General features: G+C 42.4%; 1 protein-coding gene across 1 annotated transcript; it reads right to left on the bottom strand.

Moving 5' to 3' along the window:
* Positions 1 to 4,971: 4,971 nt before the first annotated feature.
* Positions 4,972 to 16,363, bottom strand: GFRA3 (GDNF family receptor alpha 3). The gene is made up of 8 exons (XM_035560682.2): positions 16,232 to 16,363; positions 12,414 to 12,689; positions 11,629 to 11,721; positions 10,869 to 11,214; positions 10,681 to 10,790; positions 9,395 to 9,529; positions 8,467 to 8,597; positions 4,972 to 8,159 (listed from the first exon to the last, which is right to left on the bottom strand). The coding sequence occupies exons 1-8, from the start codon at positions 16,272 to 16,274 to the stop codon at positions 8,025 to 8,027; spliced, it is 1,269 nt and encodes a 422-aa protein (XP_035416575.2). The 5' UTR covers positions 16,275 to 16,363; the 3' UTR covers positions 4,972 to 8,024.
* Between the last annotated feature and the right edge of the window lie 8,862 nt (positions 16,364 to 25,225).

Raw genomic sequence — 25,225 nt, 5'->3', positions numbered from 1 at the left:
AAATACTGTCAGCCAGTCCAGGATTATGTACATACTGACCATTAAGTTACATACACAAATGCTGACTGAAGAAGCCTATAGTCTCACCAGCTGAGTTCTGTCCATTTTCTCTCTGAGTGATACTTTTTGTCCTTTTCATAGTTGCTAGCTTCAGAAGTGCATCAAAACAGAAATCTTCAAACAGTTATTATCTGTCAAGTTTGGCTGAATAGCAATCAAATGAACAATGGAAATGCAATCATATATAGGTCTATTTCTCAGGAGATTGTCTAGCCCCACAAACAATATAGAAAAACAAGTGGCTCTCATAGTATTCACAGAAAAAACATGACATATTACAGACAGAGCAAGAGAAGCCAACTTCCGAATCTTCTTGCAGTATCTATCACCGAGTATGAAGCCAGGACTGATTAAAATCCTGGGTTGGAATGTGATTCACTGATTAAAGCCCTACAATGGAAGAAGGCTCAGTAGAGATAGGCAAGCAAGGCTGATGTGCCCATGAAGTTCAGGGAATAGTGCAGGGATTGGCTGACCACAGCCATTGGAAAAAGCTGACCCAACACAATGAGGATGGAAGGTGGCCTTTGGTTTAGTTAAACAGCTATCAACAGTTAAATGGATCAACTGGTGGTGCAAATGTTTCCCCCTGAGGTCATTAAAGAGTATGAATGTTTCCCTGAGCTAGGCAGATCAGCATGGAGGGAGCGAATACATAACTCAGCCCAACACAGAGCGTAAGAAAAAAACAGCTGAAAAAAAAAAATTGAAGGGAGCAACAGGCTTGAGCTGTCTTCAACCAACCTGGCCTTCCTGGCCACTGGGGATGTCCAGCACTGTGAAGGTATGTAGAGACCCATAAAGGGAATCACATCTGTACTGTGATCTAAGCATATATTGCTATATTGTGCTTGTATAATTATTTCAGTACACTGCTGTAGCACTTTCCTAAATCAAAATCATGTGTAGCTTCAAATATTTTCCAACAAATTTGTACAATTTTAGCTAAATGTCATTTACATCAGATGTTTGTTTCATGCTCTGAGGCATACAAAATACTCATACTCATCTTCAGGTCTTCATACCCTGCATCATTATTTGAATTTACACCTTTCTTGGCAGCGTCAAATTGTTCTAAGGGGCGAATAATCTGTTGAGAAGGATTAGAAAAGCATCCAGTCAGTGAAATAGCTCTGGCTAGACTCACCAGCAACTTAAGCTCTGGGCACATAGGTAGGAATGCAGACAGCAGAAAGACAAACTTGCTTCACAAGATATTTAAAAGTAAAGTCATCCTTTAGATAAGCTGTTTTGCACAGAATGAGCTAATCTGGACAAAATCGAACACAAAAGGACACATTTCATAACACAAACAAGTGGACAGCCTCAAGCAGGGGGCTCTTGTTCAGCCTAATGCAGATGTCAGTTAATTAGAGTAGAAGGCTATATCATTAGTAGCCAAATCGATATAAAAGGAATTAAGAGCTCGGACAGCAAGCTCCTCTGCTTTCCAGCACAGCACCCCAGGGCTGTATTTAGCTAAAATTCAATACACATTAGCGAACAATCAATGTAGTCTTCTATAGGGATGTCTTCTTGAAATACTTTAATTGGACTCTAGTGTTATCAGTGCTAAACAAGATGTCAGATAAAGGTAGAAGCCTTCCCAAATGGGACTGGCAGCCCACAGTCTGGAGAAGTTACATTTATTTCTATTAAAATCTTACTGCAATTCCACTATGTATTAATAGTACTATTTTCACAAATATCTTAAGCAAGAGTGACTGAAAAGCATCCTTACATACAGATGCTTCACCCTGTGAAACTCTGCAATCTCCATTCTGCCAACAGCAGATCCACCCCTTTTTGAAATTTCAGTCCTAGGCTTTATTAATCAAGAGCCTGTCAGTTACACTAGACTGACAGATTTTACCCTGAATTTATAATCTCTGCAAAGAACACACATCAATATTGAAATCAGCAAGTGTAAAAAAAATCAATTGATGACTCTCATAACTGGTATGAAATTTCACACGGTGATATATACATACGTAGCAGCACATGCTTTTCATGGCAAAAACTTAAAACACTTTCCATTGTGCATATTTCCTAAGAAAAACTGCAACACTGTCTTATCACCAAACCAGGAAATTATTTTTACTGTATTGAATTTTACCTTTGTTTTACGGGTAGCACATAGCTGTTACATTACAAATTTCCTGCTCGGTGGATTGGATGCCATGAGTTGAAGCCAAATGTTTCCTCTGAAAAGTTTTACTTAACTAAGGATAAGAAACAAGCAGATCTATAAGATGACAATATTAAAAGAAGAAACATGTCAGCATTACCCAGATATGTGCGATCTAGGGCTTTGACATTTAGAATCATAGAATATCCCGAGTTCATATAATCATAGAATGGCTCTCAGAAGCCCTCTGATCAACTTCATGGCCCCCTTCTGGACCCGCTCTAACAAGTCCACATCCTTGTGCTGGGGGCCCCAGACCTGGACACCGTAGTACTTCAAGTGGGACCTCATGAGGGCAGAGTAGAGGGGAACAATCACCTCCCTCAACCTGCTGGCTACTCCAACACAGTTGGCCTTCTGGGCTGCAAGCACGCAATGCTGGCTCATGCCAAGTCTTTTGTTCAGCAGAACCCCCAAGTCTCTCTCTGCAGGGCTGCTCTTAATGAGTTCTTCTCGCAGTCTGTATTCCTGTCTGGGATTGCCCCAACCCAGGTGCAGCACCTTGCACTTGGACTTGTTGAACCTCATGCAGTTCACGTGGGCCCACTCCTCAAGCTTGTCCAGGTTCCTTTGAATGGCATCTCTTGCTTTTTTGGTAACAACTGCACCACCCACCGTGGTGTTCTCTGCAAACTTGCTGAGGGTGCACTCAATCCCACTGTCAGTGTCATTGATACTGAAGTGTGAGGACTTGCATGTTCTTCAAGGGATGATAAATACAAAAGTGTCTATGTGTATATGTTGTATAATGAAAGTAGAGTTTAAAAAAAAATAAATAGTTTCATCTACTGTTTACTGCTTTTCTAGAATTTTGCTCTTTATTTTGTTTAGAGGTTGCTGAAATATAATTTATTTGAAGACTAATTTGCTAATTAATTATAATTTAATCGGATAATCAATAGAACATTTCTCAATCTTCTAACTAAACAAAGAGATAACTGTAATCTTCTCCTGTATTCTCAAGCTCGGTAGCAATTCCTGCTGCAAATTGCTTCTAGGGGCTCCAGTCTGCATCTCTTAGCTCTCCAAACATCTAGTGGTGTGAGCTCAGAGATTCTGGCCACATAGTAAAACAAAGGCAAAGATGATTCTCTGTGTCAGGATAAGCTATTTGAATGGTGCTTAATAAAATTTGTCATCTGATGGGGAGAGGGGAAGAACTGCTGAAGCTTGTGCCTTACAGGAAAACAGGTGGGACCAATAAGAGGAAGAGATGAGCCAAAAATCACGGTTATTTTCTACTAGCTTAATGGCTGCCGCGTTCTGCCCAAAGGTAAAGACCTAGCTATCAGCGCCATTTATCAGGTACACCATTTTAGTATAAACTTGTTTAAAAAAGGGTAGAGCCCCTTTTTCATCTTAATTAGACAGTAACTCATTGATTCCAAGTGGGCCTTCATTTTCTAATTATTTAGTACATAATATAATGTCATCAAACATCTTTGAGTTGCTCTAAAAGCTTTAGCTCCAGAGCTCTAATATTAGGCTTTTGGCATTCATCCCTGTGCATGAAAAGCAGTCAGTTTGTTTACCAGGAATTTAGATTCACATTACTGGGGGAATTAGCAGTGAGCTATTAGTCTGATTCAAGCACTTAACAATTGCTGATCATCTCCTCCTAGCCTGCAGATAATGGAGGTGATCAGCTGTAAATGGAAAGTATGTGGGGCTATTTTCATGAAGGCACTTGGAGAAATTGCTGTATTCTTTGACCTCTGCTAACCCTAGGGTTTGCAAGAAACCCAAACACCAAATCGCTTCCTGGAGGAGAGCTAATCACCTATAAGAAAAGCTTCCATTAGAGGCAAAACCAAGCTCAGCCTCAACTGACCCTCCCTCATCTGAAAAAAGGTTCAGCCACAAAATCCCTTAGGTAAAAGTGATTAGCCATGGATCATATTTACCATGTTTCAATGGGGGAAGCAACTGTAGAGTAGCAGCTGGTTCAGATTCCATAGTAGTGCTTTGTCTGGTGCGTGGACACCCCGAAGATTACTTTGAGAGTTTTTCTTCATGTTCTTGTGTAAAGCTGCCTTCCATTTTAGCAAATAGAGCAACGTGTGACGTTTATGATGTATTGAAAATGATACCTTTGTTCTTTATGGGTGCTGAACCTGTAGTGTTGTCTTGTAAACTTGAAGTTACCTTGTACCATCAGCAGGTTTTAAAAGGCATTCCAGGGTAGTAGCCAAGAATTACTGTTTGAAGTAAAGCTTATTTTTTCCGTATCTGTGATACAAATGGTGTCCCTCTTTAAAAAGAAAAACATGTTCCTTTGATTGTTCCTTAAGCTTGTGCGTTTGCTGGAGGAAGTAGGAATGATTTTAATGAGGCTAGGGCATTATGCTTCAGGGATTCCAAATCCAAGGCTTATCTCAGGCATAACCTTGCTTGTGACCTTGGACAAGAAATGCCTACCAGTTCTCTCACTTGTCAGACAAGAAATAACTCATCCAACACAGTGACTGAGCTCACTGCTCAAAAAGAACTATGTGAATGCCCTTTGTAAATACATTAAACCATGTTAAGAAATCTAAAGCTACATCAGATTTCTAGAAGCCATATCTGAAGTCCCTGACAGTGAGCGATGTCTGTAAAAGTTACTGTTGAGATTGCTTGGTAAGAGATCCTGTCTCTGTTCTTTAAATTTCTTTCCCATAATGTGTCCAGCAGTAGACACTAAGGAGTGTAGCTTCTCTTAAAGGCACAGAAAGGCAGGAGACTTCTAGAGTTGCAAGATAAATTTTATTACTGAGTTTTGGCATTATTTTACACTCTTAAAAATAATTTACATTACAACAATTAGAAGGTTCCTTCCTTTTATATGCTTGCTGAGAGTTCAATATTAAGACTGACAGGACAGAGAATTTCTATTAGATTATTTTTGTATTTAGAGCAAAGGTGCTAGCTGGATGTTGTATTGCAGTTACTAGTGAATAGATGCTGAGGGGTTTTTGTTGTTGTTGTTTTGGTTTTTGTAAATTACCATGTAGTACAGATAGTAGGAACTGTTCTGAATGTGTTGTGATGCTAGCAGAACTGGACTGATACTGGCATGATGTTTCTTAGTAGTAGTTATACTTCTGCACGCACATATGCTGTGTCATTGAACAACTGTGATATTTGGAGATTAGGTGTTAAGAAAGTTTAAGTAAAAATGGATTTCTACACACATCAGTGTGAGTACCTGTGAGTGCAGGTGTATTTATAGGAAAATTTTGTTTCCAGTTATTGATGAATGAGTTTTAGGAGGCAGCTGTATATATAAAGGTGCATATGTACATAGAAAAAGGACGTAAGACATTTGGAGAAAAATCCCAACTGATGTGTTCTATTTAATTTCTGTCTAGAGCAGGATTTTGTCTGACTGTAAAGCATTTTCCTATGTAATCCAGGGCACAACAGGAGGCTGCAGTTGCAATCAGTAACCTTCTCATTAGGGGCTAAAAGTCCACAGTGCTATGAATACAAACAACAAATGCTAATGCCTTTACCCATATCCACCTGTCTCAGAGCACTAAAGTGGAGAAAGAGGAAAGCTCACAGCATAGATAAGTGGAAGATGGATGCTGTAGACTGTATATGTGGTAGAGATGGCTCAGGGAAAGCTATTCTATCTTTCTGATAAACGTTCTCACTGATTTGTGGAAATTGTAAAGCGCAATGTTTTCCTCTTCCCTGTCACTCTCCAGCAATCTCTGGAGATAACACAACCTACGATGCTACAATAAAGAGCCTTGACACACATTTCCAGCCTCACCTTATGGAGGATGGCCAAATGTAGATCTCAGAGTTCTGTGGTAACATGGGCTCTGTTTTCATTAAAGAGGGGTAACAAACGTGGAAACAATGCTGTCTTTTGATTCACATAGTCACATTTCAGTAGGCAATGGTAAATAACAGCATTCATATTCCTCTTAATTAAGATAACGTGATACTTGTTCCTACTGCATGGAAATAAGGTGTTGCTTCTCTGTGCAACAGACAAAGTCCTGATCCATGCAATCATTTTCCTGCCCTACCTGCCCAAGAAGGTAAGAGAAGGCTGGAATTCTAAACAGAAATATTAGCACTGCAGAAGGACAGCTACTCTGATACATTTAGCAATGGAAGATTCTCTAGTAAGAAGGTGTCTGATAGTGACTGGGAACCACAGCACATTACCTAGCTGGTACCTTTCTGGGAGCAGATAAAGCACAAGGCAAAAAGAAACGCTAACCTGTTCTGCATCTATTCAGGACTGTAGTATTGCTCACACAGTATTAGCTGTGCATAATATTGTTCAGATCTGTTGTACCTCATAGGATGAACAAGAGGCATTATATGTGTGTGCAGAGAAGCTGTACTGAACTCAGTTTCCAGCTATCCTAAAAGCATAAGATGGCTGATGAGGCAACTCTTGCACACAATTGATTGTGGACTATTAACCTATGCTCAGAAATCAATATTTACTTAACACCACATTTTAACAGGCCAATGCAGCATAAAATAACAGCAGTTATACAGTGCACATGTTTACACTCAGAATAAACAGATTATGAAATAGAGCTTGGCAAAGGAGGAGGCTGGCAGAGAGTGAAAGGGGAAAACGATAACTTCAGTATGTGGAAAGGTACAAACTAGTTCCATCTTTCAGAGGCTTCTGCAACTGAATGTGCCAGGAGAATACAACTTCAGTGTAGTGAATACAGCTTCAATGAGCTATACGCTTTCTGTAAGCATTCCTAAAAAGGTTTGGCCTGAGGCCTGGCAAGGTCATCCGTGGCTAGATAAATTTACTAGGGTTGAGTAGAGAAACCTCTGCTAACCCACAAAATACAAGTCTGTTGCTAGCCATGCTAATGGATGTTACGTATAGTTACAAGGGGCAAAACTGAAAGAAGCAAGAACATAATCTGGGGTATAGCATCCTTGACCTGGGATAGTGTTTTTCATATATTTAAAAGAATGGATTTGGAAAAAAATAAACATAAAAGGAACTGAAAGTAATCCAGAACTGGTGTTTGACAGGGACTTTATGTTTACATTTACCTAGCTTTGTTTGCAACTCCCCCTGGAGTGAGGCCACTAAATCTTAAAGATGGTATGCTGTACTCTGTGCCTGAGGAAGAGCTTCAGGAGGTGGGGTGATAGGATACAGTGTCAGGTATAGAATCTTAGAATATCCTGAGTTGGAAGGGACCCACAAGGATCATCAAGTCCAACTCCTGGCTCTGCACACGACCACCCAAAAATCAAACTATATGTCTGAGTGCATTGTCCAAATGTTTCTTGAATACTGGCAGGCTCAGTGCAGTGACTACTGCCCTGGGGAGCCTGTTCCAGTGCCTGAACACCCCCTCAGAGAAGAACCTTTTCCTAAAATCCAGCCTGAACCTCCTCTGTTACAGCTCCATGCTGTTATTGCAGCTCCATGCTGTTTCTGACTAAAGGTGCCTCCCTCTATTCAGAAACCTAACCCTGCACAAGTTCTGACAGAATTCAGACTTCTGTTTTAAAATACTGTGCTTGAATATCAGCTGGACTTTTACTCAAAATACTAACATGGCAGAAGCAATGGTGGGCTCCAAATCTGCAGCTCTTAGTGCAAACTGACTGGGGGAAAGTGGGGTGCAAGCTGGAGAGAGGTTTCTAGTGACTGCATTTATGGATTAAGGCTACTCCCTTCCTCTTTTCCAGAAGCCTTTTGTTTCTCCAGGGTAAATCAGTAGTGGGAGGTGCCTGGATATGGAATAAGATTAATAATATGGGAAAGAAAGATGCAATTTATGCCAAGTTAAAGTGCACTCAGCAACAGGGGCAGGAACAGAGACAGAGATGACCAAGAAACAGCAGTTCCAGAATATACAGAGGAGACCATAGGCAAACTGCTGTGTTCAGAGGTCTCTCGATGTGTCTTCACTTCAGCCACCTAGGAAATGAAAAGGAGGAATGAATCCCAGTTAGACCTATTTGTGCTCAAACACCTCTGTAGGGCCTCCAATTCTGGGCACAGCTGTGAGACTATAGGAAACTTCTGCAGCCAAGCAGCAAGGCCTCCTATTTCTGCTTGTCTGTGGAAGGAATAGGTTCAGCTAAAGCAGCTTAGGGTTCTGCATGCATATGGCATCCCTCACTTTGGTGTCCAAAATCATACATTTCCAGATCCGGGGTTATTGGACAACTGTCTCTACGCTGCTTGACTCACTACTTGCTGGAGGCAACAAAGCAATACGTACCTGGGACATTTCTGAAGCAAGAGATGTGCTGGCACTGTCTCCTTGGAAGCTTAGGGAAGATGAATAGAATAAGTCTTCCTGTCGTTCCAGACCTGTCTGCTTCTGGTGCATTTGAGACCAAATAGTATTTTCTGTAAACAGAAGTAAAGCAAGAGTCTTATTGTACTTTTCTTGTGCATACCTTGGAGTTTAGTGAACAGAAGTCTAGGGTAGCTATTTTAAGAAAGGCACTCACAGCCTGTATGGATTTGATTTAGAAAATACATATTTTGTGTTTAATAAATGGCATGTTACTTTGTGGGTTTACTTGTGACTTTTAGAAGAGACTACAAAGCCAATTTTCACTCTACCTGAAGACCTTTGGGTTTCTATGGGACTTTGCCAGCTATTTGTAAGGGGCAGGTATGTAGTATCTCAGGTGGGATGTTTAGGTTGTAGGTGTATCTATAGTGCTGGGTATAAGTCTTTTCAGTATAGCAGTAGGTAGATTTAAATAATCATTTATCTAATTATGCTGATTTCTTTGTTTGATATCATCTGGAAGCTTTTACAAACGAAGTATTTAAATCTTATTAAGGTATGTTGCTAATAAGGGGAGGAGGAACCAAAACCCCATAATCCTGATGCAGTGATGGGGCTACTCGGCAACCTATGGATACAACACATCTGACACCCCCCGATTTCTTTGTAATCTCTTCATTTGAATGCTGTTTATAGATAGCTTCACTGGTGTCTGTGTTGGTAAAAGATATAAAATCACCTCTGTGAGCAGATCCAGGCTGGTCCCGTAGGTTGGCTAGGAGATCATGGAAACACTTCAGAAGACAGAACTATATGCAAGAGCAATGCAATGTAGGATCTTGAAATGAACAGGATTTGAACTTCCCTGTGCTGAGCTGTTTCCCCAGTTCCATGATGTGATGCTTACCGAGGCATTTGTTGCTCTCAAACATGCTGAGTATCTGGTCACATTTCTCCTTCTGGTTGCCGCTGCTCTCACATGTACACCACAAGGAGACCTCCACGCTGGAGTTACTGATGTAGTTGGGTGTCATAGGCGTGCCTGTCCCAAACCCCCAGAAATGGGAATCAAGATTTACTTCACTAAATGAAAGAAGCATGATCCTCTTATGTTAAAGGCAATGCTACCCTGGAGGCAGAAGCCTTCCATTGCGATGTGCTTGTTACTCAGAAGAGGTCAGAAGCCCCTGCAAGGTGACCTAGGTCTGTTGAATACATGTGCAGTCTGCTACACTGTGAGAAAGTGGGGAGGTTGTTAATCCCGACTCAGACAATCTGATGGTGACGTATACTGATAACTGAACCTGGTGAAAACATTAGACTGAAGGACGTGAAGCATCTGCAGAGATTCAACTGCAATACTGGTATATAACAGCAAAAGGCTCTCTCAGTTCTCACATAGCAGGCAATACTGCGTGGCCAAATGCTTTTTGCCAAATAAGTGCTGCACACCTGTAGTGTGCCATTCAGAGCACAGAGTTTATTTGGGATGAAAATAGCAAAAACATCTGGAAAAACAGAAGTTGTAGTCTAGAATTACAGCTTCTGAGATACTGTTGCACTTTGTAGCTTCTCCTTTGAACCATTCTGAAAAAGTATTAGCAGGTTGACAGCAAATGTCTGTAAGCAAAGACAACTTTCATTCCAACAGCTGATAGTGCTTTGTGTACCTGTTGTTCTGACTGGCTCAAAGATAGTGTGCACACAGTGTTAAACCACCAGGAATGTAAACATTAAGAAGTGAGGGCATGTATAATAATGATCCAGTGAGGGCATGTATAATAATGATCCTATCCTACAACTGGATTCTGCTGTGATCATGATGTAGCTCCTACAGCAGGAATGTCTTAATTCATACAGCCAAGAGAGTCCCAGTGGTCAGGCATTTAGAGCATTTTGCATCAGCTTCTGATGCGAACAGGAGTGCAAGAATCCCAGGCAAGTGCTGCTGCTTTGACAGCAGTGGATGGGACAAAACAGAGTGATAAATGCCACCAAGGAGCTCTCTTTGGGCTGCATTTACCTCAGAAGAAAGTGAGAACACTATCATCAATTAGGCTAAGGCATGTTTATGGGCATAAGGAGCACTATTACCTGCATCAAAGCAAGACAGTCCCTCACAGCATAGCAGTGTGACTGCAAGTTTGTTGCCTAAAGGCATTCACCCTGTGTGTTCCCGTGGGTATCACTTACCAATCATCCCCATGTAAGCCTGCAGGCATGCAGCATGATTGTGCTGAGAGCAACCATCTGGGGACATATCTGCAGGTTGGCAGTTTTGTTGGAAGTCAGCCAGTCGGGATCTGTAGGAAGGAAAATAAGACTATCAGTGTCTATGTTGTTCTCTTCTTGTGGCTAGTGTCTGCTGCTGCTAGACCTACTTGCAGATGTGGTCTTCCAAGCAGGAGTCCAGAAGCCAGAGGCAATTGGGTTTAGTGTTATACTGAAAGGAACAATCAGGAACAATAGTTTTCCGGCGTCGTTCTCCACAAAGTTCATCCTGACACGGACAGAACAGGATCCTTCTAGTGAAATCCTCAGGCACTTTCTCAAAGAAATTTCTTAGCCCTCTGTGGCATTTGCGACGGTCACACATGTCCTCACTTCCTGCTCCCTTGGTGCAGATTGAGGCATAGTCTGTGCGCAGCCGAACACACTTCTTGCTCAGATTACAGACATGAGTTGCTTTCAGGCACGGATTTGTTGCATCTCCTGCTAACTGTGAGCCTATAAAGCCAAAAAAAACCCCAAACCATAAACAAAGAAGCAAGTCTTCAGAAAAGATTTTACATGGAAACAGGAGTAGCCCTTACTTGATGGTCTAATTGCTAACATCAAAATGAACAAAGCAACGTAGTCCTGGTGTGTGCCTGTAGTATGACACTGCAATGATGTTAGTTACAAAATCACATATTTTATTGGTTGATGTTCCAAAGAATGCATCATTGTGGGTTACTGCCTGTTTCATAGGCCTGGATCTGTAGCTATATTTATATTTGGTAGGGGTGCAAATATAGGTAAGTACCCAGAGCAGACATTCCTCTGAGGGCAATTACCTCAAATCATTCTGCTTAATAATTTTCAGCCCCTGAAAAGTTAAAAACCAGCAGCAGCATATCATATAACCATTACAATCCCTACCTGATAGCAGAGCTGCCAGTTCATTATAATCTGTCTTCCAGTGTTCTTCATTTGCTGGATTCTCATAAGGAGAGGTCTCCAAATTGAAATAGCCTAGGCAAGACACAAGGTATTTTAGTTTATGCAGTGGGAGAAATGCGTTGTGACCAGCTTTTTTTCCTTTTTTTTTTTTCCTCTTATTTGTGATTCTTCAGGCTGGGGTTCAGAGATGTTCTGTCATGCTCAAAGCCAAATGCCAAGAATGGTTCTGCTGGAGATGCAAAGGTGTTACTGTATAGCAACAGCATTACATTTTGTCATTAGATTTCCTCTGGCTGGAATTTGGTGTATGTTGAAATTTGCTTTTTTTCAGCCTCAGTGCTAGTGAGGAGATATGCAGCATTGGCAGTCCCTGGTGGGAGGCCAAGTAGAAGCATCCCATTAAAGCTGGAGAGAAGTAGCGTGCTCATGGATGCCGTTACAGTGTGTGTGACTCACATCCATTTTCAGTGATGGACAGATGTGACCATTTTGAGGTGATTTTCACAGCACTAAATATAAGTAAATGTCTCAAACTAGCTATCTTTGTTTCATAAGGTCCCTGGTGTATTTGAAGGGCCAGTCGCAGACCAGATCAGTTTTCTATGCTTATCAAACAGAGAAGTAATTACTCCTCTTTACTGGGAGATGTGGCTCCAAAGTGATACCTGCAGTGTTGGGAAGTGGCCCTTCACGTTTTTTTTTCAGGTGGTGGGGCAGGGTTGAGCCTTACTAGTACCTTCTAAATTCATATTATTTCATCTCACCATCTGTCATGCTGGCGTGAACAGTCCAGAAAATGCGTAGGCAATGCTCCTGTCTCTTCATGCGTCGGTGACACTTGCAGTGCAGTAAAGAGCTGTTTCCGAGGTCTAGCTCTGCATTTAGACATCTGACCCTGCTATCATGATCCAGTGGAAGGAAGCGAGTCTTAGCAAGGGCACAGTCTTCCAGAATCCTGTAGGTGGCATTGCAGATGGAGTCTGAGAGGCACAGCTGTTCCGCTGCTATGCAGTCACTCCTTGGCAGAGACAGGAGGTCTCCTGGTCAAGCAGGGAAAAGATTGTTAGGACTTCAGTCAAGATGAATGCCACACAAACACGTTATCATTGTTCTGTTGGCATTCCCAGTAAGGACTCAAGGCAGAATTGGTTGGGTTCCTTCATACACGTAGCAAGGAGCAAAAGCTCTCCATTTAGAAACAAAAGGATGAGTATTACTGTATTAAAGGGGGAACAAAAGATTAATGAAAAATCTCAAAAAATATTTTGTTTAATAAAACCTTTTTTTTTCCCCTATCGCCCTTCACTCTTTCAATTTGGCCAGGATCAGGGATGGCTCTGTATTTTCCTGAAGCAGTAAATCCCTATGGAAACCTTGGCTTTGCTGAGGCCTGCTTTGAAGAAACTCTTCTATCTGGGTAATGAAAAGCTCAGTGAAACAAACAAGTACTAACCCGATGCTGCATGATGTAAGTCAGCGCTAGTGCCATTGCTATGTATATACTGGTCATTAAGAGATGCAAAGAAAGCCATTGCCAGGGTGTAAAAGCAACTACTTTATTGAGCTTGGAAACGTAAGAATAAATATACGTATCCTTTGTATAATAGAAGAAACCCTTATCACTAGATGCAAGTAGTTTCATATAAAAGTACTGACATGCAATCAATTTACAGTATATAGAACTGAATCCCTGAAATTTCTGCCAAAAATGCTGGGATGCAGGCTTGACCTGTCAGCTTTCATCTTTTGGTCATTTGTGAATTTTGAGTATAACTATTTGTGTGTATTTGTATAACACATGTATTAATATATATATATATAATATATATTAATTTATATACACCCCACCACCTTATGGAAGTATTAAATAATCTTAATTTAACAATACAATCTTTAAAACTTGATGACTTTTTTTTTTTTTTAAATATATAGACTGTTCTGTCCTAAGGATAATACAGAGGGTGAGCTGTCATTTTCACAGAGGTGAATTCAGTCTGTAATCTTTCTTCACTTCTATAGTACATGAATCTATGTTTACAGTACAGGTACAACAAACCATAGAATCACAGAATGTTTTGGGTTGGAAGGAACCTTAAAACCACCTAGTTCCAACCTCCCTGCATGGCCAGGGACACCTTTCACTAGAACAGGTTTCCCAAACCCCATCCAACCTAGACTTGTGAAGACTTGGAACAAGATTATTTGCTAACAGAATTTATATGTAGGCTAGTAGTACGTTTCTTCCCTTCAGGACAATATTGCTTGGCTGTTTTGGGGAAATAACTATGCCTAGCCTAACACCTATCTTTGATGTTCTTTGGGTATGTGATCTCACCTATCATTCTCTTGATCAGCAGGTGCTGTACTACTATTTCTGTTTGTCTTCACTACAAGCTAAATTTATATATAGGTTCAGCTTATATTACGTGGTATACTGTCTTCGCTATCTAATTTGTTTTCTCACTTCCTTCACTTTTGCTGGCTTCATGAGTTTATTTGCTGTAAGCAGTAGGCTGTTTAATTCCATACTAGTCTGCTTCTCAAACTTCCTAGTTTTCCTACAGCCCAGTAATGCTATCTAGGTGTCTCTGTCCCAATCATACATATTTCTTGGCTTTTCTAGCAACTTCCTGTACTTTGTTGTTCATCTGGCTGTTATATAAAGACTGTATGACTTTGTAAATTTTCTGAAAAACAATCTCTCATCAGAAATGCTTTGTACCTGGCACAGTAGGTTTTGGTTAGGCATTCCACCTCAGCACAACCTTAAAGAACATTCTGAGTTTGATTACATCCCATAAGGCTGCAAGCAGGGCAAATTTCCAATAGCAAATTTTCCAGCTTAAATGATTCAATGATTCTATTATCTCCAGTAGCTTTGGAATTCTAAGAGGTACAAACTGATCTACCTCACAAGGCCAGAACAAAGTACCATCTCCAACAGTGGCCTGTAATAGCTGTTGTAGTAAGCTCATTAAAGGCCAGGACATACTTTTCTAGCCTTAAGAATTCTGCTCAACAAGCACCTGAGGTTTAAGTGACATTTTCAAAACTTTAAAGTGATATAGTTATTGACAGGGTAGAGCAAAACTGATTATAAATGAATGGACTGTGTTTTTGCCACAGGCCTATACCAGACGCTTTGGGTGAAGCTGCTGGAAACCTCAAAGCAGAAAAATTTAAAACAATTCTCCTTAACAGACATCATATAATAGCTATGCATTGTCTTAAGCCCTAATACATGACATGCTTCTTCTTTAAAAAAAAAAAACAAAAAACACACAAACAACAACAACAAAAACTTATAATTCCAGGCAGTCAGGTGAAAGAATTAGAAAGCTCTGTAGTTTAGCTTGCAAAAAGCATTAAAGGGACTGTACAGGAGTCCCTTCTGCAGATAATAAATAAATAAATAAATAAAAGTAATATTCACTTCACAAAACATGATTATTTGCATCTTAGAGAAATTAATAGTTAATACAACAGCCATTTATTCTCCCTTGTGACTCCGTGTTCTGTTATATATATTTATGGAGTTACAATTAATAGTATTATTATTTAAATATCCCTTGCGCTCCATGCTCTTGAAAGAGAGGACAATTGCAGAAAGGAAACCTTTGCTTTATTAAGAACAGATATAAAATAAGCATTAGTATTTGGACAACGGAAAACTGTGGGAAATCTACTGTAATCATGTGGCTGTAAATGCTACTGAGATCTCAGCACAATAGCTCTTCTTTATAGCAGTCATGATATTCAGCAGCTGCACCTTTTTCTGAATGTAAAGCACTGACATCCCATAGGTAGGGTCTAGGAGCGCTTCAGAGCAGTTTTGTAGTTTCTCTATTTCTAGCCACTTCAACCATGAAGACTGCCCAAGATGAACTGGAAAGAGGAACCATTTCCATCCTCAGCCATTGTGACTTGTCAGTAGTATACGGCAGAGTAAGACAAACAGCTGTATCTCCACAGGAGCTTCCTAGATTGGTCTTTGCAAACTGAGCCTCATCTCAGAAAACCATCATCCTGAAGCATTTCAGAGGGGGACTGCCTAGAAGGTTGCTATCAAAATAGGCTCTCAGCAAAGTTATCTCTGACAGGTCCAGCGTCTCCTCCAAGAGCTAGAACGGACACTGTCTTTATGCCCTTTCTGCTGCGTTGAGGGATCAGCTCCTGACATCTGTCGCTCCCCACTGCGAGTCGGAGCAGCAAGTCGTCCTCCTTCGCCTCCGCGAGCTTCGCCTCAATGAAATCCGTTCCCCCGCCCCAGAGCATCCCTCCTTGGTCACATCAGCACTTTCTTTTCACGTTTCAGGTCAAAGCAGCAGCATGTCTTTCCCGGTTTGAAACACGGCTTCTTCACTGCTGCCTGGGCCGGGAGCCCCGAGCCCGGGACGCGCCCCGGGCTCGCCCGGCGCCAGGAGCGCGCAAACGGGTCGCCCGGACGGGGTCAGCGAGGGGCGCCGGCCCCGGGCACAGCTTCTGCCGGCAGCGGGCCGGGGCCGCGCACCGCACCGCACCGCACCCCAGCCCTGCCCTGCCCTGCCCTGCCCTGCCCAGCCCTGCCGCCCCGCGCTGTTACCGGCTCGGGAGAGGAGCAGCCCCAGGAGCAGGGCGAGCCGCATGCTGCAGCCCGGCCAGCGGTCGCTCTCTGCGGGTGCTGGGTCCGCAGCTCACAGGCTGCGCGCAGCCCGCCAGCGTGGGAGCGGCCCCCGCCCCGGCCCGCCCCGCCCCGCCCCGGCCCGGCCTGGCTCGGCCCGGCCCGGCCCGGCCCCGTCGAGGTGCTGGCGGCGAGCGCCGCCCCGCGGCCCAGCCCCGTGCTCCCGCGGGGGCAGCGGCGGCGCTCCGAGCCGCGGCGGGCCGGGGCGAGGGCCGGGGCCGGGCGCTGCAGCTGGGGGCAGCCCGTCGCGGCTGTCCCGAGAGCACCCGGCGAGCCGCTGGGCCCCGCGGCGCAGGCCGCGCAGGGGCGTGCGCCCAGGCGAGACCGGCGAGGATGTTTCAGAAGCGGCGTTTTGGAAGGATGCCGTGTAAAACTCCCGTTTGTTGGGTTGCTCGCTGAGTCCTAGCACTGAGGGCAAAGCTGTAGTCGCTGATAACTCTGTGAGGAGCACCCACAGGGGTGCGCTTTGGTAAAAAAAAAAAAAAAAAATGTGAACATTAAACAGAGGAGGTGGCCTTGGACGGGACAGATGCTGGCTGGCTCTTGAATAAATTCCCTTGGTGCTTCTTTGGTCTGCAGAAAGGATAGCATGAGCTTTTGGCTCCTTCCCATTAGCTTTGCTGTGAAGGGTCTTTTCAGAAACGTACCTGTTGCAGGCTTGGCCTTTATTGGGCTATTTTTCTACATCCCCACTACGTAGGGCATTTCCAAGAGCCTATGTGACATTAAGGCAGATGTGCTTTTTTTTGATCAGGTCCTTCTTTTTAGTTTCCATCCCAAGATCTAGTTAACCAATGTGAAAAAGTAACAGGCCAACATGTACACATCAAACAGTAATACATGAAAATAAGGTGAACTTTTGGTAGATCAGTTGTTTGTACAAGTAGAGAGACTTACTCCAGAAAGCCCAACAGAAAGGATAATAATTATGCAAGCACATTAAGTATTCTTAATCCAATTCAGTGCTGCCTCCTGTGCCTAGGTTTTGCAAAAGATGAGTCCTGCTTACTGGAGGGAGCTGCCATGAGAGAATTCTGGATGTGAACAAGTTGTCCACAAGTTGTCCTCTTGCTTCTTGTTTAAGGAGGAGAGAAGATCTTTCTCACCGTTCCTTAAATACTTATCAACGTCTACTGGTCGGGGGAACTTAAGGTAAATGATGGATGGGACATGACTTTTTAACTTTGTAAAGAGGTGTTTTCTGTTATCACTTCAGGGAGGAAACAGCAGTCATATTGAAGAAAAAACTAGGAGCAAGGAGGTTTACTTGTCACAAAGACGTGGAAAAAAAATGAAAGAGGAAAAGTGAGCTGGTGCTGTGAACTTCTGTATGTTGTGAGAGGAATAAACAAGTGGAGCTGGAAATCTTTAATCATGATCAAAATTCTAACTATGGCACTGTAGAGACCTGCCTGGATAACTGCTACGTCTGGAATATTGATACAGTAGTGTGCAACATGTGAGAAATAACAGGCAAGAGAAGAAGAGATGGCTTCTCATGGATTTGTATACTTGCTTTGAGACAGTAGGAGGATCTTTTCTAAGCAATTTGAGAGACTGCTAAAAGGGAAGAAGAATGGGCATTACCAGTTATGTCACAGGCTGCCTAGAAGTAAAACCAAGTAGAATCATCCAGTGCAGAGCAGTGGGAAGTTATAGCTGCCCTGTACCCCACTCAGTGCAGGAGTACAGCCGGTTCAGTAAGTTTGTGGCAAGCATTACTGTTTTTTTCAGAACAGAAGATGATAATTAATGACAGCCACAGGAGAGGAAGCTCTACTAGACCTGACTGTAGTGGCAGATACAGCTTTTTGAGGATATGAATGTAAAGGGCGGTTTGGATGGTAGTGGTTGTCAGCCTGTGATCCTGGTCTCTTGTTTCTATTTTGCTGGTTTTATGTTTCTCCTTCTAAGCAAAGACAGATTTCAGTAAATTCAGTGAACTGGTAGCAAGCAACTCACAGGAGAAAAGCCTGGAGAAAAGAGAAGTCTGTGTACACAGAGAAAGGAAAGGATATAAACTATTAATCTTAATGTCAAGCTCTAGGAAAACTATGGCATGTATAAACAATTTGTTAGCATGTAGAAAATAACAGGCTTGCTATTTGTCTCCAAAGTGGATTTGTCAAGGACCAGTACTATTTCTTCTCTAACAGAATAACATTTTTTTTTGTGGGGAGGGCAGAAAGAGAAGAGATCATCTGTACTTGGGATCTGTAAGAACAGTTCTTGGTAAATCAGTGCAGTTTGGTAAAAGATGATAGATTAGAGGATCTCCCAAGATCCTTTCCAGACTATTTTTCTGATTCTGTGATTATGAATCTTCACCCAAACACCACTGAATTAACTTTGTTAACTTAATTAACTCAGTTTTGAATTATGCTTTGCAGCAAATAAAAATGGAGGGGGAAAAATCTTTTTTCCATACTAAAGGCGAATGTTGCAGCTGTGCTTTCAGGTTGCCTTGGCAAGTGGCCAAGCAGAGGAATTCTGTCTTAATATCTGGTGAAGTGCTAGTCACTTCACTAGCCAGAATGGCCCACCTGTCGCAATGGAACTGTCCCTTTCTCAACTTTTTAATACTTATATGTGTCTTTGCCTTTGACCCATGACGTACAAGGTTAGTTGTTTATTCTCACACACACATACAGAGAAGCACTTTAACCTCACTACAGGTCTCAGAGAGTTGGATAATTACCAGTCTCTCACGACCAATGCTTTCATCACTCTTTCTATTTGAAATTGTATAGGCAACTGTGACCTATGAGGACCATCTACAGTGTAATGTGTAATATCTTATGAATTAGTTTCACTAATTCCCTGCAAGGTCCAGGCCTTTGACCTACTCAAGCAGCTGTAGAAACTGTGATCAACACTGATCTGATTTCCTCAGCTTTTAGCATCAGTTCCATGGTTTATGTTATCTGTGTTGCTCTTTGTATCTTCATGTAAGTCCTGGCTGAATTGGGTTAGTGATGTCAACAAGGTCCTGCAATGAAACAGACATGTGACTGGAGCATAGTAAGTAAATTCTCATCAGATCTTTGCCAATATCTTATCTTACCCAAAATAGAAGTGTTAATCCTGTGCATAGTCTCAGGGTTGCATGGGAATTAAACACTTGCAGAAATTAGACATCTTGTTCTTTACTTCTTGTCATCATGGATTTGTCCTTATCATTTTGACATGAGCCAGCAGTGTGCACTTGCAGCCCATAAGGCCAACTGTGTCCTGGGCTGCATCAAAAGAGTGGCCAGCAGGTTGAGGGAGGTGATCGTGCCCCTCTGCTCTGCCCTCGTGAGGCCCCACTTGGAATGCTGCATCCAGCACAAGAAGGATGTGGACCTGTTAGAGCAGGTCCAGAAGAGGGCCATGAAGTTGATCAGAGGGCTGGAGCACCTCTCCTATGAGGAAAGGCTGAGAGAGCTGGGGATGTTCAGCCTGGAGAAGAGAAGGCTCTGGGGAGACCTTATCGCAGCTTTTCAATACTTAAAGGGGGCTAGTAAAAAAAGATGGAGAGCAACTTTTTGCTCTATCAGATAGTGACAGCACAAGGGGAGATGCTTTAAACTAAAAGAGGGTAGATTTAGATTAGGTGTTGGAGGAAATTCTTCACTCAGAAGGCAGTGAGGCATGGCAAGAGGTTGCCCAGAGAGGTTGTGGATGCCCCATCCCTGGAGGTGTTCAAGACCAGGTTGGATGAGGCCCTGGGCAACCTGATCTAGTGGGTGGCTTCCCCGCCTATGGCAGGGGGTTTGGAATTGGGCGATCTGTAAGGTCCCTTCCAACCCAAGCCATTTTATGATCTTGTCATCACCTATTGCAGTAAGCACCATTCTATTCATAGGGCTAAGCAGTATCTGGGCAGTATACCATCACTCAAGTACTTACCCACCCTGAAACACAAGCTCCTATGAACTGTTACCATTTACACATAGGATCTTGAGAAACAGACTTGCTGAAACTCATCAAGGAATTCAATTTGCGTTTGAATTCTTTGAGTTCAGAGCTATATAGTCCCATTCACGTAGTCACACATGGAGTGACTTTTCATGGAGTCTAAAGAGCGTTTGCTTCTCATCAGCTAGTTGGAGGGTGTCATCCCTGTGCATATATTTGTGATGGGATGTCATTTCAAAAGAGCTGAGGGAAACGTTTCATAAGTGATCTGTCATGATCAAATAGGCAATGAGTTACTTTGCAGAACCAGAGCCAATGTTATTACAGAGCTGCGTTTCCCTTCTTCTGAATCCCAATCCTTTGAAGATAGCACTTGCTGTCTGACTCCTGCAGCGAACCATTTTCCTCTGCTTTTATTCTCTGAGGTAAATTCTGCTCTTCCTGATGTGCATTGAGACTGAAGAGGACACCTGTATGCAAGCTGATCAGGCATAAGGTTTGCATTGCCTATTTCATCACTATTTCATCCTCAGGGAGGTTGTGTGGTTTTGACTGTTAGACTGAAAATAATCAGCCAAAAAAAGCAACTGCTTTTACAGCAGTCATAGAAACTCTCTCTCCACACTGGTACACTACAGGCAGCAAAACCAGTAGAGTGTTGTACATTTATTCCCCTCCCTTCCCCCGCTCACCTTCCCCCTGATATAGAGCCTTACTTTGCTTCTCATTTTTGTTTCATGATTCATGAGTCTGGAGGAGCCTCTGGTCCTTACAATGCAGCTTACAATCCAACAACTTCTAATGGAAAACATTAGCACCTAACCTCATGCAGAAAGCATCCCAAACCACTGCAATACAAATAATTTTATTTTCAGTATGGACATGAACACACAGCATCTTGGTTGCTTTTCTGTATGACTCAGCTGACGTACTGATAAGAAGTCGTAATGACTTTCCTAATATTTCGGTAGTAGCTATTAGAATAAATTAATTAGCATAAAATTAACTCTGTAAAAATAACTGTATGTCCACAGCTCCATAGAAAAAGGCATTAATAAAGCTAGTTTACTGTTACATTACTACTGAGATATCGATATGCTTTTAGCTTGGACATAGAGCAATGTCTACTCCGAGGTCATTCAGTGATAAGAACTGACTGCAAAAGCCATGAATTCTGGATTCTAGTTCTCTGATGTGTCTAGCTGCTTTTCACTTCAGCGTTGTAGATACTCGCATACAGTTAATGTTGTTACATCTTCAAGCTCATGCATGCTTTGAGTAGCAGTTGATCTTAGACTGAATGTCCACTCTGAGTGCTTGGCTACATGCTTTCTGTGAGGCTGTGTGTACCACAAGCGCTCAACCCAGAGACTTTTTATAGCACATACATTGTTGTCTTTGTCTAATACTGCATTTTTTTTCCTCTTTCTATAAACAGCACCTCTGAAAATGTAGAAAATTGGAACCTTTCAGCTGTCCAATCCACCCAATCCTTGCCTTTCAGAGTCCCATTGCTCATAACGCTTCATATTGGCTTGGTGAGCGAGAATAAATAAAGCCTGGTCTACTTCACCTTGGGGAAAAGGGCCTTTGTATTCTCTAGTTTGCAGCCCATAAGGGAATGGATGGTGTCAATCCACTTTCAGCCTAAGGCAGAAAAATGCCTTCATAGGCAAAGCTATGAAGGTGGCTGATAATGCCAACGTTGCTGATCATTATGACTATTAATTTGCAACTCTGACATACAGCTTGCCTACTTTTTGCTTCGCTGTGTTGAATAGCTCATCAAAAATGTCCATACCTTCCAGGAAGTCAGGACTAGAGCATGTATTAAGGCCTTCCACTTGGACTTACTGTGGCAACAAGAACTTCCATGAGGGTCCTGATGGCAATGACGGCATACTTCAGGTTGAGCAGAGTAGCCCAGATGGATGTCTGTTTGTTGCAATAACTGTACAACTCAGTTTCCGTGCTTCAACTGAGGAAAGTCCAGCCAGGCCTTCACGATGTTTCTTGAAATTCATTGAAGCTATCACAGTTCATCTTCTTCATTTTGCTTTCAGGCTATGAAGGACTTGGTAAAGTGCATGAAAATTTTTGCTCTATCAAGTAACAACTCGTTCAGCATGTTTGGACACATGGCAGGCCACATCTGAGTTATTTCTCATCATAGACTATGTGAGAGTTTATGTGTGAGGCAGGACTCTCAGTGGAATGAGGAATCCATATACTGTGCTGGTGCCATTGTCTCATTTGTTCCTCTCTTTGGTGGCAGGAAGATCCCTATGGTATCTGCAAAAGGATGTTTTTTCACGTTCCTCTTTTGTTCGAATCAACAGCAATGGGCATTCCCTTCTATTACTAGGGAGCTCTTTTAAACAAACTGAGAACAAAAGTCTTCAGTTTCCCTCTGAAATGACTATATGTCACTGTACTAACGCATGTAGCAGTTTCAGTGATGTGCCAGACATTTCTTCTCTGCATCTGGGACTGCCACAGCCAAGGAACATTGAACTAGACCAAACAAGTACTTTGATTTCTGTATGTGCTGAGTTACTTAGTTGTACCTTACTTTGTCTAGCATAGATCTTCTGAAGATTATAGCACACCAGTGCTTTTGCTGCATTTTTCAAGATTTGATTGCTGCAATGCTTTTTTAGTTAAAACCAGAGGATGTTACTGCACAATGCAGAAGATGCTGAGCCTCTGACAGCTGAGCCTGCGTCATTTGTAAGGAGTACTATCAGAGTTCTACTGCAGGAGGCAGCACAGAAGAAGGCTGTGCAAACACTTCTCTGCCTGGGCTAATATTTACAGCACCACACTCTGCTCTTTACGGGGCCAGAGACAGACAGCAGACACTCACATCTCATATTAACACCTGTACACTACAGAAATATTAACCTAATGCAAACAGCCCAGCAGAAGTTAATGTCTGTATTCACAGAAAAACAAACAAAAACCTCTTTCATTTCGTAGCATGAGTATTGGGTCCCTAAACAGCTCTGGCTGCTCATTGCTGATGAAGGTTCAGGGTCTTGACATCTAAAGCAGCTACTCATAGTTTTCTGCTTCAGTACCTGTGGCATTTGGCCACTTATGGCTCATATAGTTTTATTCTTTTGTTCCTATGAATAAAGCACTCAAAGCTGCTCTTGTACTTCAGTGTGGTTCACAGCAGGAATACTGGAGACATTTAGGTATGGATAGGTACAAAGACATGTAGCTCAATGTATAGACTACATCTTTGGTGACATTAACTCCTTAAAAAGAGTCATCCTACAGGAAAAGGAACTAGCAAGTTTATGATAATGTTACTTTAGGGGGAGTGATTGACATACTGAACTACAGAGCTTCAATCCAGAGGGACTTTGAGAAACCTGAGGACTGGGTCAAGAGAGACCTTGTAAGGTTTAGAAAGAGTGGAGCTCTCTAACAGGGCAGAGCTGGCCCCATGCATCTGTTCTGGTTAGGGACTGGCTGAGGAGCAGCCCCACTGGAAGGACCTGGACACCAGTGTGTTCTGAGCCTGTGTAAGACAATCCACGCACCGTGCTGTATTAGGAAGAACACGGCCAGAGAACTGATGGAAGTTATTCCTAGCTACTTAGCACTGCTGAGGCCACACCTGGAATGTTGTATGAAGTTCCCTAACCCCAAAGTTCAAGAGGGATATGTGGGAACTTGACAGAGTCTAGTGGAGGGCTACCAAGACAGTAGCATAAGACCCACAAAGAAGTGAACAGAGCTGGGATTTTTTGCTTGGCAAAGAGGAGTATCAGTGGCAATCTGTTAGCAGCCTACAACTACATGAAGGCAAGTTGCAAAGGTGACAAAGCCAAACCCATGTTGGTAATGGCAGGTGACATAAGGAGTGATCATGGCCATAATTTGTAACTTGGGTGGTTCAGACTATATACTGTGAAAACATTTTCACCAAGAAGTTGGTGCAGTGCTGTAATAGGTTCTACAGAGATGTGTTGGGGTCTATATCCTTAACCATTTTCAAAAGTTGTAGAAAAAGCCATAGCTGACTTGTTTTGGTGCTGGTGGCAGTACTGCCTGGAACAGACATTGGATGAGAGACTCTGTAAAAACCCTTCCCAACAACTGGTCAGGGCAGTGGTTAGAGTGCATATGCTTGGATGAGCCAAGCACTCCAAGTCATGAGCAGCTCAAAAGAAAAAAAAATATTTGTAAGAGGAAAGGCAAAATCTTTCTTTAAGAGAGGAAAAGAGGAGCTCCTTCTAACAGTACTGTTATACTATTTTTTTTTCAGAGACAAGAACATGGAACAAGTAGCTTTAATAATACATTCCACTAGATTTTGATTCAAAAGCATTTAAATGATGCACCTACAAATCTACAGCCCTACAAATGCTGGCCCATTTTTCCAGATCCTAGTATATCCCTGCTGCATATTGTCAGAGCAGCTACTTGCTTACTCCTTGTCTCAAGTGAACCTAAATTAGCATGCAGGACAGTGGATGTGGCAATGGCAAGACAGACCCAGGCAGATGCTGTAATGCCTTAGGGGTAGCAGCTGTTCAGAGGCACATATTATATTGACTATGGTAACAGAAAAATAATGGAACTGAAAACAAGATTTTACTGTTCCTGTAGGTTGGCAAGGTACTTAAACAGATATGAGAGCAATTAAGTGACAGGACATGCATTAGATTATTTCCCCTTGATTCGGTAGGGGAAAATGGACTGGGTTTCCATTCTCTTTAAGTTATGAGACAGAGGACCCCCCGGGCACATTAGGAAAGATCAGTGATCCCACCCCATTGCCACCTTCACCACCTTTCAGTCCTGTTTAAGACAGCACTGGAGGCAGCAGGCTTGTCTGCTTGCAGCAGGGCTTTATTTTAATCGCTCCTGTGTATTTTCCTCTTTTTGCTTGTAAAAGAGATGGGCACATGGCAGGGCAGCAGTGCAGGGGCTGATGTTTACTTTACATCTTATCAACAGCATTAGGTGCTTTAGAAACTACCAGGAAAGACAAGCCACTCC

The sequence above is a fragment of the Cygnus atratus genome, chromosome 14, assembly GCF_013377495.2.
Source record: "Cygnus atratus isolate AKBS03 ecotype Queensland, Australia chromosome 14, CAtr_DNAZoo_HiC_assembly, whole genome shotgun sequence".
NCBI lineage: Eukaryota > Metazoa > Chordata > Aves > Anseriformes > Anatidae > Cygnus > Cygnus atratus.
Note: the sequence above shows the minus strand (reverse complement) of the source record. Positions and strands in the feature narration are given on the sequence as shown.

Coding starts and splice junctions, on each gene's coding strand:
- GFRA3 (XM_035560682.2), bottom strand. CDS start 16,274: ATGCGGCTCGCCCTGCTCCTGGGGCTGCTCCTCTCCCGAGCCG. Junction 11,722..12,413: donor TCACGCCAGCATGACAGATG/GTGAGATGAAAT, acceptor TGTCTTGCCTAG/GCTATTTCAATTTGGAGACC. Junction 11,215..11,628: donor ACTGGCAGCTCTGCTATCAG/GTAGGGATTGTA, acceptor TTGGCTTTATAG/GCTCACAGTTAGCAGGAGAT.